The sequence below is a fragment of the Myotis davidii genome, unplaced genomic scaffold, assembly GCF_000327345.1.
Source record: "Myotis davidii unplaced genomic scaffold, ASM32734v1 scaffold637, whole genome shotgun sequence".
NCBI classification, from domain to species: Eukaryota; Metazoa; Chordata; class Mammalia; order Chiroptera; family Vespertilionidae; genus Myotis; species Myotis davidii.
The window spans coordinates 526,978-537,497 of record NW_006289494.1 but is presented as its reverse complement, the minus strand read 5'-3'; the positions used below and the strand labels follow the sequence as shown (position 1 = coordinate 537,497).

Here is a 10,520-nt window from a genome sequence, read left to right as displayed (position 1 = left end):
TACCTCCTCTGAGTCGCAGTGTGCTTTTCTCTTTCCATCTAGTTGTAGAATTTCCACTCAGCCAGCCTTCCTGTGGTTCTGGATGATGTCCGTTTTGTCTTTTAGTTGTATTTCTGAAGTGGTTGTGCGAGGCAGCAATTTCCAATGTTTACCTATGCTGCCATCTTGGTTTTCTTCCTTTTTTTTTTTTTAGCCAAGTAGTATTTCATTGTGTAAATATACCACAGCTATTTTTACCCACTCATCTACTAATGGGCATTTGGGCTGCTTCCAAATCTTGGCTATTGTAAATAATGCTGCAGTGAACAAAGGAGTGCATGTATTCTTTCAAATTAGAGTTTTGGGTTTCTTCAGATAAATTCCCAGAAGTGGAATCACTGTGTTATAAGGCAGTTCCATTTTTTATTATTTGAGGTAACTTTATACTTCTTTCCATAGTGGCTGCACCAGTTATAATTGACCATAAAGACGTGGGGTTTTTTTCTGGGTGCTCTGTTCTAGTCCATTGATCTATGTGTTTGTTTTTATGCCAGTACCATGCTGTTTTGATTACTATGACCTTGTAGTATAGTTTGATATTGGTTGGTGTGAGTCCTTCAACTTTGTTCTTCTTTCTCAAGATTGCTGTGGCTATTCAGGTTCTTTTGTGGTTCCATATAAATTTTGGGGATATTTTTTTCTAGTTCTATGAAATATGCCATTGTTATCTTGATAGGAATTCCATTGAATCTTTAGATTGCTTTTAATGATGTTAATTTTTTCTGTTCATGAACATGTTATATGCTTACACTTATTTGTGTCTCCTTTAATACATCTTTGGTTAAATTTATTCCAAGGTTTTTTTATGCAATTATAAATGGGATTGTTTTCTAAGTTTCCTTTTCTAATTGTTCATTATTGGTGTATAAAAATGTAAGTGGTTTCTGGATATTTATTTTGTATCCTGCTACTTTACCGAATTCATTTATTAGTTCTAGTAGTTTTTTTGGTGGGATCTTTATTTATTTTTGTTTTTGGTGGGATCTTTAGAGTTCTCTATTTATACAGTATCATGTGTTATTTATTTAAAGGGTTATTTAGTATTCAGTTTCTTATAGAAAAAACACAACAATAGTTATAGCAAAAAAATTTGTACTAATAGGATCTGAACTGGGCACAGGGTAATAGAGGAGGGGGCATTCTGGTCTGAGGGAAGAGGAGCAATTTGAGTTTGGGAGTAAACAGGGCAAAGACAACCACAAGGAGAGCCTTGCTTTGAACATGGAAATATTTAGGATCCCTGAGCATGGCTGTCTTTCCTTGAAGCAGATGTTTTTAAAGATATTAACTAGGGTTAATATAGTTCCTGAGCTTATTATTGTCTGTCTTTCCTTGAAGCAGATGTTTTTAAAGAGATTGCAGAATATATATATGTGTATATATATACATATATGTTATATTAAGATATTGATCTGTAAATCCTTCAGACATATCTTTTACCATTTAATACATAATCTAGTTTTTTACTTCATTGTAAAATATGTTGAATTGATAAAGGAAAATCTGAGCTTTCTAAAAGACGATTTTCTTGGTTTACTTTTTTTGTCCATCTCATTTAAAACAAAGTGCTTCTTTAAAAATTATTTCACAACTGAAGCAATAAGCAAAAGTATGGGCCACCTTAGTCTTTTGGTGGGGTAGCAGGTGGATCACAACTGTCTAGGTATATGAATGTATTCCAATTTTATATCTACCTTATAAAATAAATTGAAACTGATCGGAAGTTCCTTAATCTGGAAAACTGTTAGGAAAAGCCATTTCAAAAATATGAGCAGCTTCATCATTTTAAAAGAGTGATTTCTTTTAGAAGGAAGCCACTTACTCTTTTTGGTATTGAATACCTAGCCTGTATTAAGCAAAAATAGATTTAAAACATTGTAAAGTGAGTAGTACTCAAAATGGAGCATATATTCCTTAGATTTTAGTAGATTTAGGACTTAATGCACATATCAGTTTTTTTCAGGAATAAAGAAAGTAGACAAGGATTAAATGTGAGAGTATTTAAATGATTCTCAAAATTTTCTGATTCATGTGTGATGATATTGAACTCTTTGGTCCTGGGCTTTAAATTGTGCATGGTGCTGACCCGATGCTGTGCAGGGACATTTACTGCCTCACTGCATTCAGTCCCTCTCATTATCCCCACTTCCTGGGGAGTTTGCTTAGAACTGGGCATGAGCTCTTGTTATTAAAATATTGGGCGACCCTGCCTACATGTAGCACGGAGGTTTTGATATAAAATTTATGTATAGCATAACCAAATCGGAGGCTCTAGTTATTTGCTGTGATTTTACTTATTCACATTGGTAGGGAATATTATGGAAATTATTTGGTTACACAGTGGATCAGACTTGTAATAAATGAACTTACGGTTAATATAGTTCCTGAACTTATTGGTTCCATCGTAATTTTTTAGTGCATAACCAAAAAGAAATCTGACTCCATAAATGATACGTGAAACAATCATTGCAGTATTGTGTGTATTTGTAGATGAGGTAGTTCTTTTGCTGGGAGCATCTGCTAACGCAGAGGTTTGTCTCTTCAGGTTCACGTGAAGATGGCGGATGAGGCTGTGTGTGTTGGCCCCGCTCCCACCAGTAAAAGCTACCTCAACATGGAGGCCATCCTGGAAGCCATCAGGAAAACCAAGGCCCAAGCTGTGAGTCTGAACGAATCTCTCTCCTGCAGCTGTTTCATATGTAGTGAGCAGAAAGCTAGAGTTTGTATCTTAAAAAGAAAATAAGAAAGAATGATTGAAAATACTGTTGCAGTTAGTTCATGTCACATGAGTTAAATGTGGCTGAATTTGCTACTGGAAATCAAAGGCTTTGTGGCATCTGGCAGTGTTGGTCGCTGATCCTGCAGGTGGCTGCTGGATTCAGCTTTCACACCAGGGAGCAGTTTCAGTTCATTTCCAAATTTGCTAGGGGGGGAAAAAATAGCAATTAGTTTTGAGTATTAACCCTTTCTATGCAATAAGAACATTAAAATAAAATTCTGTATTATAAACAGGATCCAAAAGGCCCCAGTTTAAATTCTATTTTAATCACTTAAAAACTATGTACACCTAGATATACTTCAAGAAATATAAACAATGTAATTGGTAATGATTTTACTTGGATTATATCAATAGGTTACATATAACTTACTTGGAGGAATCAGTAATTCTGCCCACCCCCATTCTGTTTGAATGAAGTGGAATCCAAGGAAAGATGGGTTTCTGACATCAGAAATAGTGTTTTGTTGTTGTTGTGTGTGTTTTTATGTCAGAACTAATTATATATAAGCTTAAAACTATGCAGTTATCTCTAAAATTGAATGGAAGCAGCTGACACCAGCAATTAACCTGGAGTGCTTCAATTAGTGTTCACATTTTTTGTGTGAAAGAAATGTATGTTTAAATGAGCAGCTGAATTTGTGAACCCATATTATGGATGTTTACAGTTTATTAGTTGAGTTAATGAAAGTAAAACTGTAGCTTGTCAGAATGCGATGTTTAGTTGAATGTTTATATAAAATGAGATTGGTGGGGTGAAGCTTTTATCCTGTGCTGCAGTAGTTTAAATTATTCTGTTGCATGTTTATAAATAGACCTTGGTTCAGAATTTAAAAATCTTGGATGTGTAGCTTTTTCTAGATTATGATACCAGCCTCTTCAGGAATTTGACTCTCCTTATAGCAGAATTGTTTTACTGGAAACATATTCAATACTGACTGATAATAGAGTGGCTAAATTTATGTTTGGCCAGTGTGGTAGAGGCAAAAATCACTTGATTAGAACAGGATGATAGAATTTAGACTGTTAACAATGTGGCTTGCATAGCATAGCATAAAGAGGTTGTGGATGGCTAAGTGGGGCGAGGAGGTAAAGAAGAATAGATGTTAGAAGAAAAAAGCATTCAGAGTAAAAAGAAATAGTATAAACCAAACTTCCATTTTGGTTACATTTTTCAGAAACTGCTCATTGGTAAAGGCTGAGTACATTAATGTCAGGAATAAAATATGTTACTTGGCTTGTAACCAGGGTTTCGGAAAGTAGCAGTTCCTGGTACTGTAAAGGGAATGAAAAGTTTTTCAAATCTATCTTGCAAAAGATTTTCTTTAACATAATTTTTTGATTCACCAGTTATTAGAAAAATTTTTAGACTTGTGGCCAAGGTTAGCTTCAGAAAACAGGGAGAGTGTGAGTTGTGTGAATAGGTAGTCAAATGCAGGTGGACAGGTAGACATGTAGGTAGCTGGCCCTCATTGTGGTTAGGACAAAGGTAGTGTGCATGAAGTGATTGTAAAACAGGCCATGTCTTGGAATCTGAGTCCGTACTCAGGAATGTGAGTGGGAGCTGATCACTATGTGAGAGAAGTAACCTTACTCAAGGGCCCTTGAACAGCAAACACATAACTGCACTCTATATTTTGTTGACTATATCCTATGATAACATTTAAAGTGCCTTTTGTTTTCATTTCTAAGGTGCATCCAGGGTATGGATTCCTTTCAGAAAACAAAGAATTTGCCAAATGTTTGGTAAGTTTGTAATGAACCAAAACCTGTTAATTTACATTTCAGAAAGCAGTGTAATGGAGTTACCTTTGTAAACATGGGTAGTGGTAAATTAGAGAATTTTAACTGACAAAACAATTCTTTGAAAATAGTTTGTGAAAAGTAAAGAGTTTTTATTTTGTAACCTGTCTTGATCTGAAGAGTAAACATGGAAAAGTTATAAAATCACCATACACCTAATGAGTGACACTAGTTTATTATATATTGCCTTTGACTTTTAACTTTAAAAAACCCCAGTTTTCACTAAATATGTCAGGGTGTTCAGTGATTTATTAATTATTTTACCATGTGATTGGAATGTGAAGCCAGAATAAGATTCTGTTTTTTTTTTCCCCATTTTACTGTATATTGTGGCGTTTAAGATATATCTTACTACCTTCTCTATTTTGGGAAAAGTTTTATTACAATCTGAATATCCTCCTGATATCACCATCCTGGTTAGATGAATTAACCTGTATTTGCTATTAAACTGATTTTCCTGGTGTATTTATAACTACAATCAAGATGTTACTGAAACCTTAGTTTTCCGATACTAAAATATGATTATGAATAATGTTTCAAAAACCTCATTAGATCAATTATTATTCTAGGTATTATATTATCTTAGTTTATTATTCTAATATGTTATACTTTGTTTCTGTGGTATACTTGGTATTTTGTTCTGCCATGGATTAAAGTTATTTATGAATGTAATTATTTTGTAGATAAAATTTTCACTTAAAATCTATAAATTTAATTTGGAATAATTCTCAAGGTCATGGAGTTCTATCTTAGAATTATCTATTTTAACCAATTTATTTTACTGATTAAAAATTAAGGCCTGAAGAGTATAGTCAATAATATTGTAATAACTATGTATGGTGTCAGGTTAGTATTAGAGATATTGGGAGAACACTTTGTTAAGTATATGATAGATTAACCACTAGGCTGTTCGTCTGAAACTAATACAAAATAATATTGAATGTAATCTGTAATTTAAGAATGAAAATAAAATAGAAAAAAAATTTAAGGCCTAAAGAGATTGTGCGTTAAGGTCACACAGATGGTAATGGTAACAAGTGTCGGGAGAGGGCAAATTCGGTGGAACTATCCAAAGGTCCAGATTCACCAGGTTTTATGCAGTGTATTTACATTTTCCTATTTATACCTCCTTTTTATTTTTTATCTCCTTGTTTGAAATTTTGGCTGAGGTTCTGTCATTACATAAGGAAATAATTTCTATATAATACTGACATTTAAAATGTACAATATCATGCGTTAAATTTAAGTTTGTATAAGAAAGGTGTCTCTAAACTATGGTTCATGGGCCAAGTGGGGCCTGCTGCCTGTGTTTGTAAATTAAGTTTTATTGGCACACAGCCATGCTTGTTCATTTACGTGTGGTCTGGGCTACTTTTGCTCTACAACAGCAGAATTGCCTGGCTGTAACAGATCAAATAGCCTGTGAAACCTAAAATGTTGATTGTATGGCCCTTTATAGAAAAAGTTTGCAAACTTCTGGTAAAAAGGAGTATCTGAGTCCCACAGAAGTTAAATGACATGGCCAATATATTTATTCATGCATTAGCTAATCATTTTAAAAAATGCATATTTGGTATCTATCAGTATGTTCAAGGCATAAAAATGAACCAGATGTGGGTCCTGCTCATGAGGAGCTCATCGTCATCTTGTGGAAAATAAGACAAGTACACAAATGACTTCAATTCAGGGAAGAAAATATTATGAGGTGCTTAACTTCTCCATAAATAAAGATAAGAAAGATTATTTCTATCAGGGGTTTCATGGTAGAGAAAATAGTGCAGAATTTATGACCCCTTGCTTTCTCACTGATTTTCTTTCTAACCTTCTCCGTTTTCCTTAACAGGGCTCTGCCTCAGCCAAGCCAGACTTTATGCTATTCCCAAACATGGCTGGCTCTTTCCTATTCCTTACCTTTCGTCATCGCTCTTTCTCCAGTGTCCTCTCCTCCCACATTTCCACTTACTGTCGATCCTTAGAGGCACAATTCACATGGGTACCCCTACCAAGACAGTTTTCCATATCCTTCTGGTGAGAACTAATCTCTTTCCTCTGTCTTCTACAGCATTTATTTATTTTTTTTTAAAAAAAATATATATTTATTTCAAAGAGGAAGGGAGAGGGAGAGAGAGAGAGAAACATCAGTGATGAGAGAGAATCTTGCCTGGCTGCCTCCTGCATACCCCACTTTGGGGATTGAGCCCTGATCAGGAATTGAACCTCGACTTCCTGGTTCATAGGTCGATGCTTAACCACTGAGCCATGCAGGCCAGAGTAGAGCATTTTTTTAAAAAATTTCTTCCTTTGTCTACCACTTACCATATTATGTTAAAATTATGACCTTTTTTTTGTATTTTATTATCCTCTTGAGACAAGAAATTTGGTCTCATCAGTCTTTGTTTCCCTTTTGTTATCTGTCCTAACGATTTCTACATAGTAAATTCAGTGAATGTTTTGGAAGGATTAAATCTGCAAGAAAACTTTTCAACTATCATGAAAAGAACGGTTTGTAAATAGAAGGCAGTATTACTCTATATTTTTGTTCATTATAAAAATAGGTGGCTAGTGATAACTAACCCTCTTTTTGTGTGCATCATGGTAAGATTCTTATTTGGGATATAATTTTCCTACCATTAAAATCCACCCTCCCCCAAAAGAAAAATACTTTTCCCATTGTAGTATGCCATTTAAGATGCTCCTTTTGGAATATCTGGTTATAGTTGGTAAATTCACAATAAAATGAAATTGTTTACAGATTTTTTTATGCCATATAAATATTGTTTGTGTGATTGGTGACCAACCATTGAAATTTGACAGTTATTATTCCAAACTGGGTATATTATTAGAATTCTGATTTCAATTCTGATTTCCAACATAGTGGCCATAGATTATCATGTTAGCGGAAACTTTTGTCTAGAAGACTGGTAGAATGTTGGGGGGAATTTTTTTTTTTCTTCAACTGAGGATATGTTGATATATTTATTAGAGAAAGAGAGAGAGAGAGAAAGAGAGAGAGAGAGAGAGAGAGAGAGGAGAGAGAAAGAGAGAAAGAAAGAAAGAAAGAAAGAGAGAAAGAAAGAAAGAAGGAAAGAAAGAAAGAAAGAAAGAAAGAAACATCCATTGGTTGCTTCCCTTACATGCCCGACAGGGATCTAACCCGAAACCTAGGTATATACCCTGACCAGGAATCGAACCTGAAACCATTTGGTGTATGGGATGAGGTTTCAACCAACCAACTGAATCACCCAGCCAGGGTGCAAAGTTTTTTTATGTTTAATACTAATCTTGTGTTCGGAATTTAATCAAATATGGAGGTTTACTCCCCATTAATTTCTGGTTCTGTTGTTTTTATTGCTCTTCAAAAACCAGTGTAATGTGTAGCCACTGTGGAAATCTGAATGGAGTTTCCTCAAAAAATTAAAAATGGAACTCCCGGGAAAAAGGAGACATATGTAATACTTTAAAGTCCAGTGGTTCTCAACCTTCTGGCCCTTTAAAACAGTTCCTAATGTTGTGACCCCCAACCATAAAATTATTTTGTTGCTACTTCATAACTGTAATGTTACTACTGTTATGAATCATATTGTAAATATCTGATATGCAGGATGGTCTTAGGCGACCCTTGTGAAAGGGTCATTCGATTGCCAGAGGGTTGAGAACCGCTGCTTTAAACAATAAAGAATTAAAAAACAACAACAATGTAATGTTTATTTTGCTTATAGAAAAATTATTTGTGCTTTATTTGATATATTGTTTTTAATTAATAGCAATAAATAAAAATGATTTATTGAAAAATATTCTGAATTTATGGTATATATTTGCTTTAGAAAGTATACAGTGAGCCAAATGTAAAAGTGTACTAAATTTTTTATAAATTTCATTTAGAGGACATTATTACTTAAGCTTAATTTACACAAAGTTGGATCAGATGACATACAATCTCTGTCGTACAAGATTTAAGTAAAACCACGTCTTATTTGCTTTGCCTAAATAATTCATGGAAAAAACAAAGCTACAAATAACTCTCATAAGTAGCAATTTTCAGTAATTTTAATGTGCTGAGCAAGCAGATTTTATTTTCGAACTGTTTTTCATTCTCTGTTTTTCCTCTGGACTCCTAGTATTCTGAGCCATAAAGGAATACTGATGAGCAGCTGTGAGGAATGTTAGGATTAAGAAAAGAAATTCTTGTCCAAGCTGGTTTGGCTCAGTGGATAGAGCGTCAGCCTGCAGACTGAAGGGTCTCAGGTTCAATTCCGGTCAAGGACACATGCCTAGGTTGTGGGCTCGATCCCCAGTGGGAGTTGTGCAGGAGGCAGTGATCAATTATTCTCTTTCATCATTGATGTTTCTCTAATCAATGATTCTCTCTAGCTCTCTCTCTCCCTCCCTCTCCCTTCCTCTCTGAAATTATTAAAAGAAAAAAAATAAAAAAAGAAAGAAAAAGAAAAGAAATTCTTAGAGTTTACGAGAGCACTTTGAAAAGTAAAACTACCTGCTCCTGGAAAAGAGGGATAGTAGTTAAAGGGATAGTATTCTAGCTATCTTTCTGTGTGTTTTTTTAAAAATATATTTCCCCCATATTATCATATAATTTTGGTGCAGCATAGCATTATAATTTATAGTAACTCACTTTATGAGAAATTTTTATGTTAGATTTAATAATTTGTGTTTTGTGTTTGAGGCTTACCCATGTATTTAAGAGATGGGTATATATATATACAGGTAGATAGTGAGTTCTATCAGAATGCTGAGCATTCAGGGCACAGAAGAGAACTATGCCAAGCATTCGAGATTTGATGAATGTATTCTTTTACCTCTTTTCATTGGAGACTTAGCAAGATAAGAAATACAACTACTGTGAAAACAATAGTGAGATGTAACTTTTTAATCCATTGGACTAAGCAGAAATTTTAAAAATAGGTATAACATTCAGTGTAGGCAATTGTACAAGTGAATTGTCTTGTTCTTAGGAGTGTAAATTAATTTCAGCTTTTTTTTTGCCAGAAATTTGCTTGTATCTATACAAATTTAAAATGCATATTCTTTGACTTCATAGTTCCACTCTTAAGAATTTCATCTATAAAGATATACTTTATTTTTTTATTTTTTATTAAATATATTGGGGTGCCATTGGTCAACATGAACATAGAGGTTTAGGTGTGGGTCTCTATATTACAAGATCTGTATATTGTATCCACCATCCAAAGTCAAATCTTCTGTCACCATATATTAGTATTAGGACCTCTTCTTCACCACCCCCTTCCCTCTGGCAGCCACCACACTGCTGTTTGTAAAGATAAACTTTTTAAAATGTTAATTGTGAACTTGTTCATAGTAGCAAAATGTGAAAATAGCTCAAAAAATTTTTAAAGGTAAAAATGAAGAGACTGATTCTTACTGTGCCGAGTTTTTGTAAAACTAGAAACAACATATTATAGAAAACTTAGTACAAAGTCTGGCATTGCCAGGCAAATCACCTTAGTCATTATAGGTGTTAATAATCATTACTTCAGTGGATAGCAAATGTTATTGAAGAGTTTTTAGGAAAATGAGATAGTTAAAATTAGTGTTTTGGGGAAATTAATCTGATAGTTTTATGTATATTTTCGGGGTTTAGGTTTTTTCCCCGTTAAGGAAATTAATAACTCAATATAATTATACTGCTATATACATATTCATGATACGGTAGTTTACAAATACTTTGACATATGTGATTTAATTTAATTCATGCAACCATTGAAGTTGGATATTAACTCTGTTGAACAAAAAGAAAACTGAGACTCCTGTGCAGTGACTTGCCAACAGTCACACTATGCTAGTAAGTAACAGAATTAGGACTTGACCTAGGTTGGCTGATCATAGGCACAGAGCAGTTTTAAAAAATACTATACCATTTGGCTCA

The 10,520-nt window shown here is 34.0% G+C and overlaps 1 protein-coding gene across 1 annotated transcript in view; it reads left to right on the top strand.

The window, feature by feature from the left end:
* PCCA (propionyl-CoA carboxylase alpha subunit) overlaps positions 1 to 10,520 on the top strand; it is a 371,281-nt gene that overhangs the window by 48,881 nt on the left and 311,880 nt on the right. The window contains exons 5-6 of the mRNA XM_006761966.2: positions 2,585 to 2,698; positions 4,508 to 4,561. Of these exons, the coding sequence (XP_006762029.2) occupies positions 2,585 to 2,698; positions 4,508 to 4,561 (168 nt within the window). The remainder of the gene's footprint in view (positions 1 to 2,584; positions 2,699 to 4,507; positions 4,562 to 10,520) is intronic.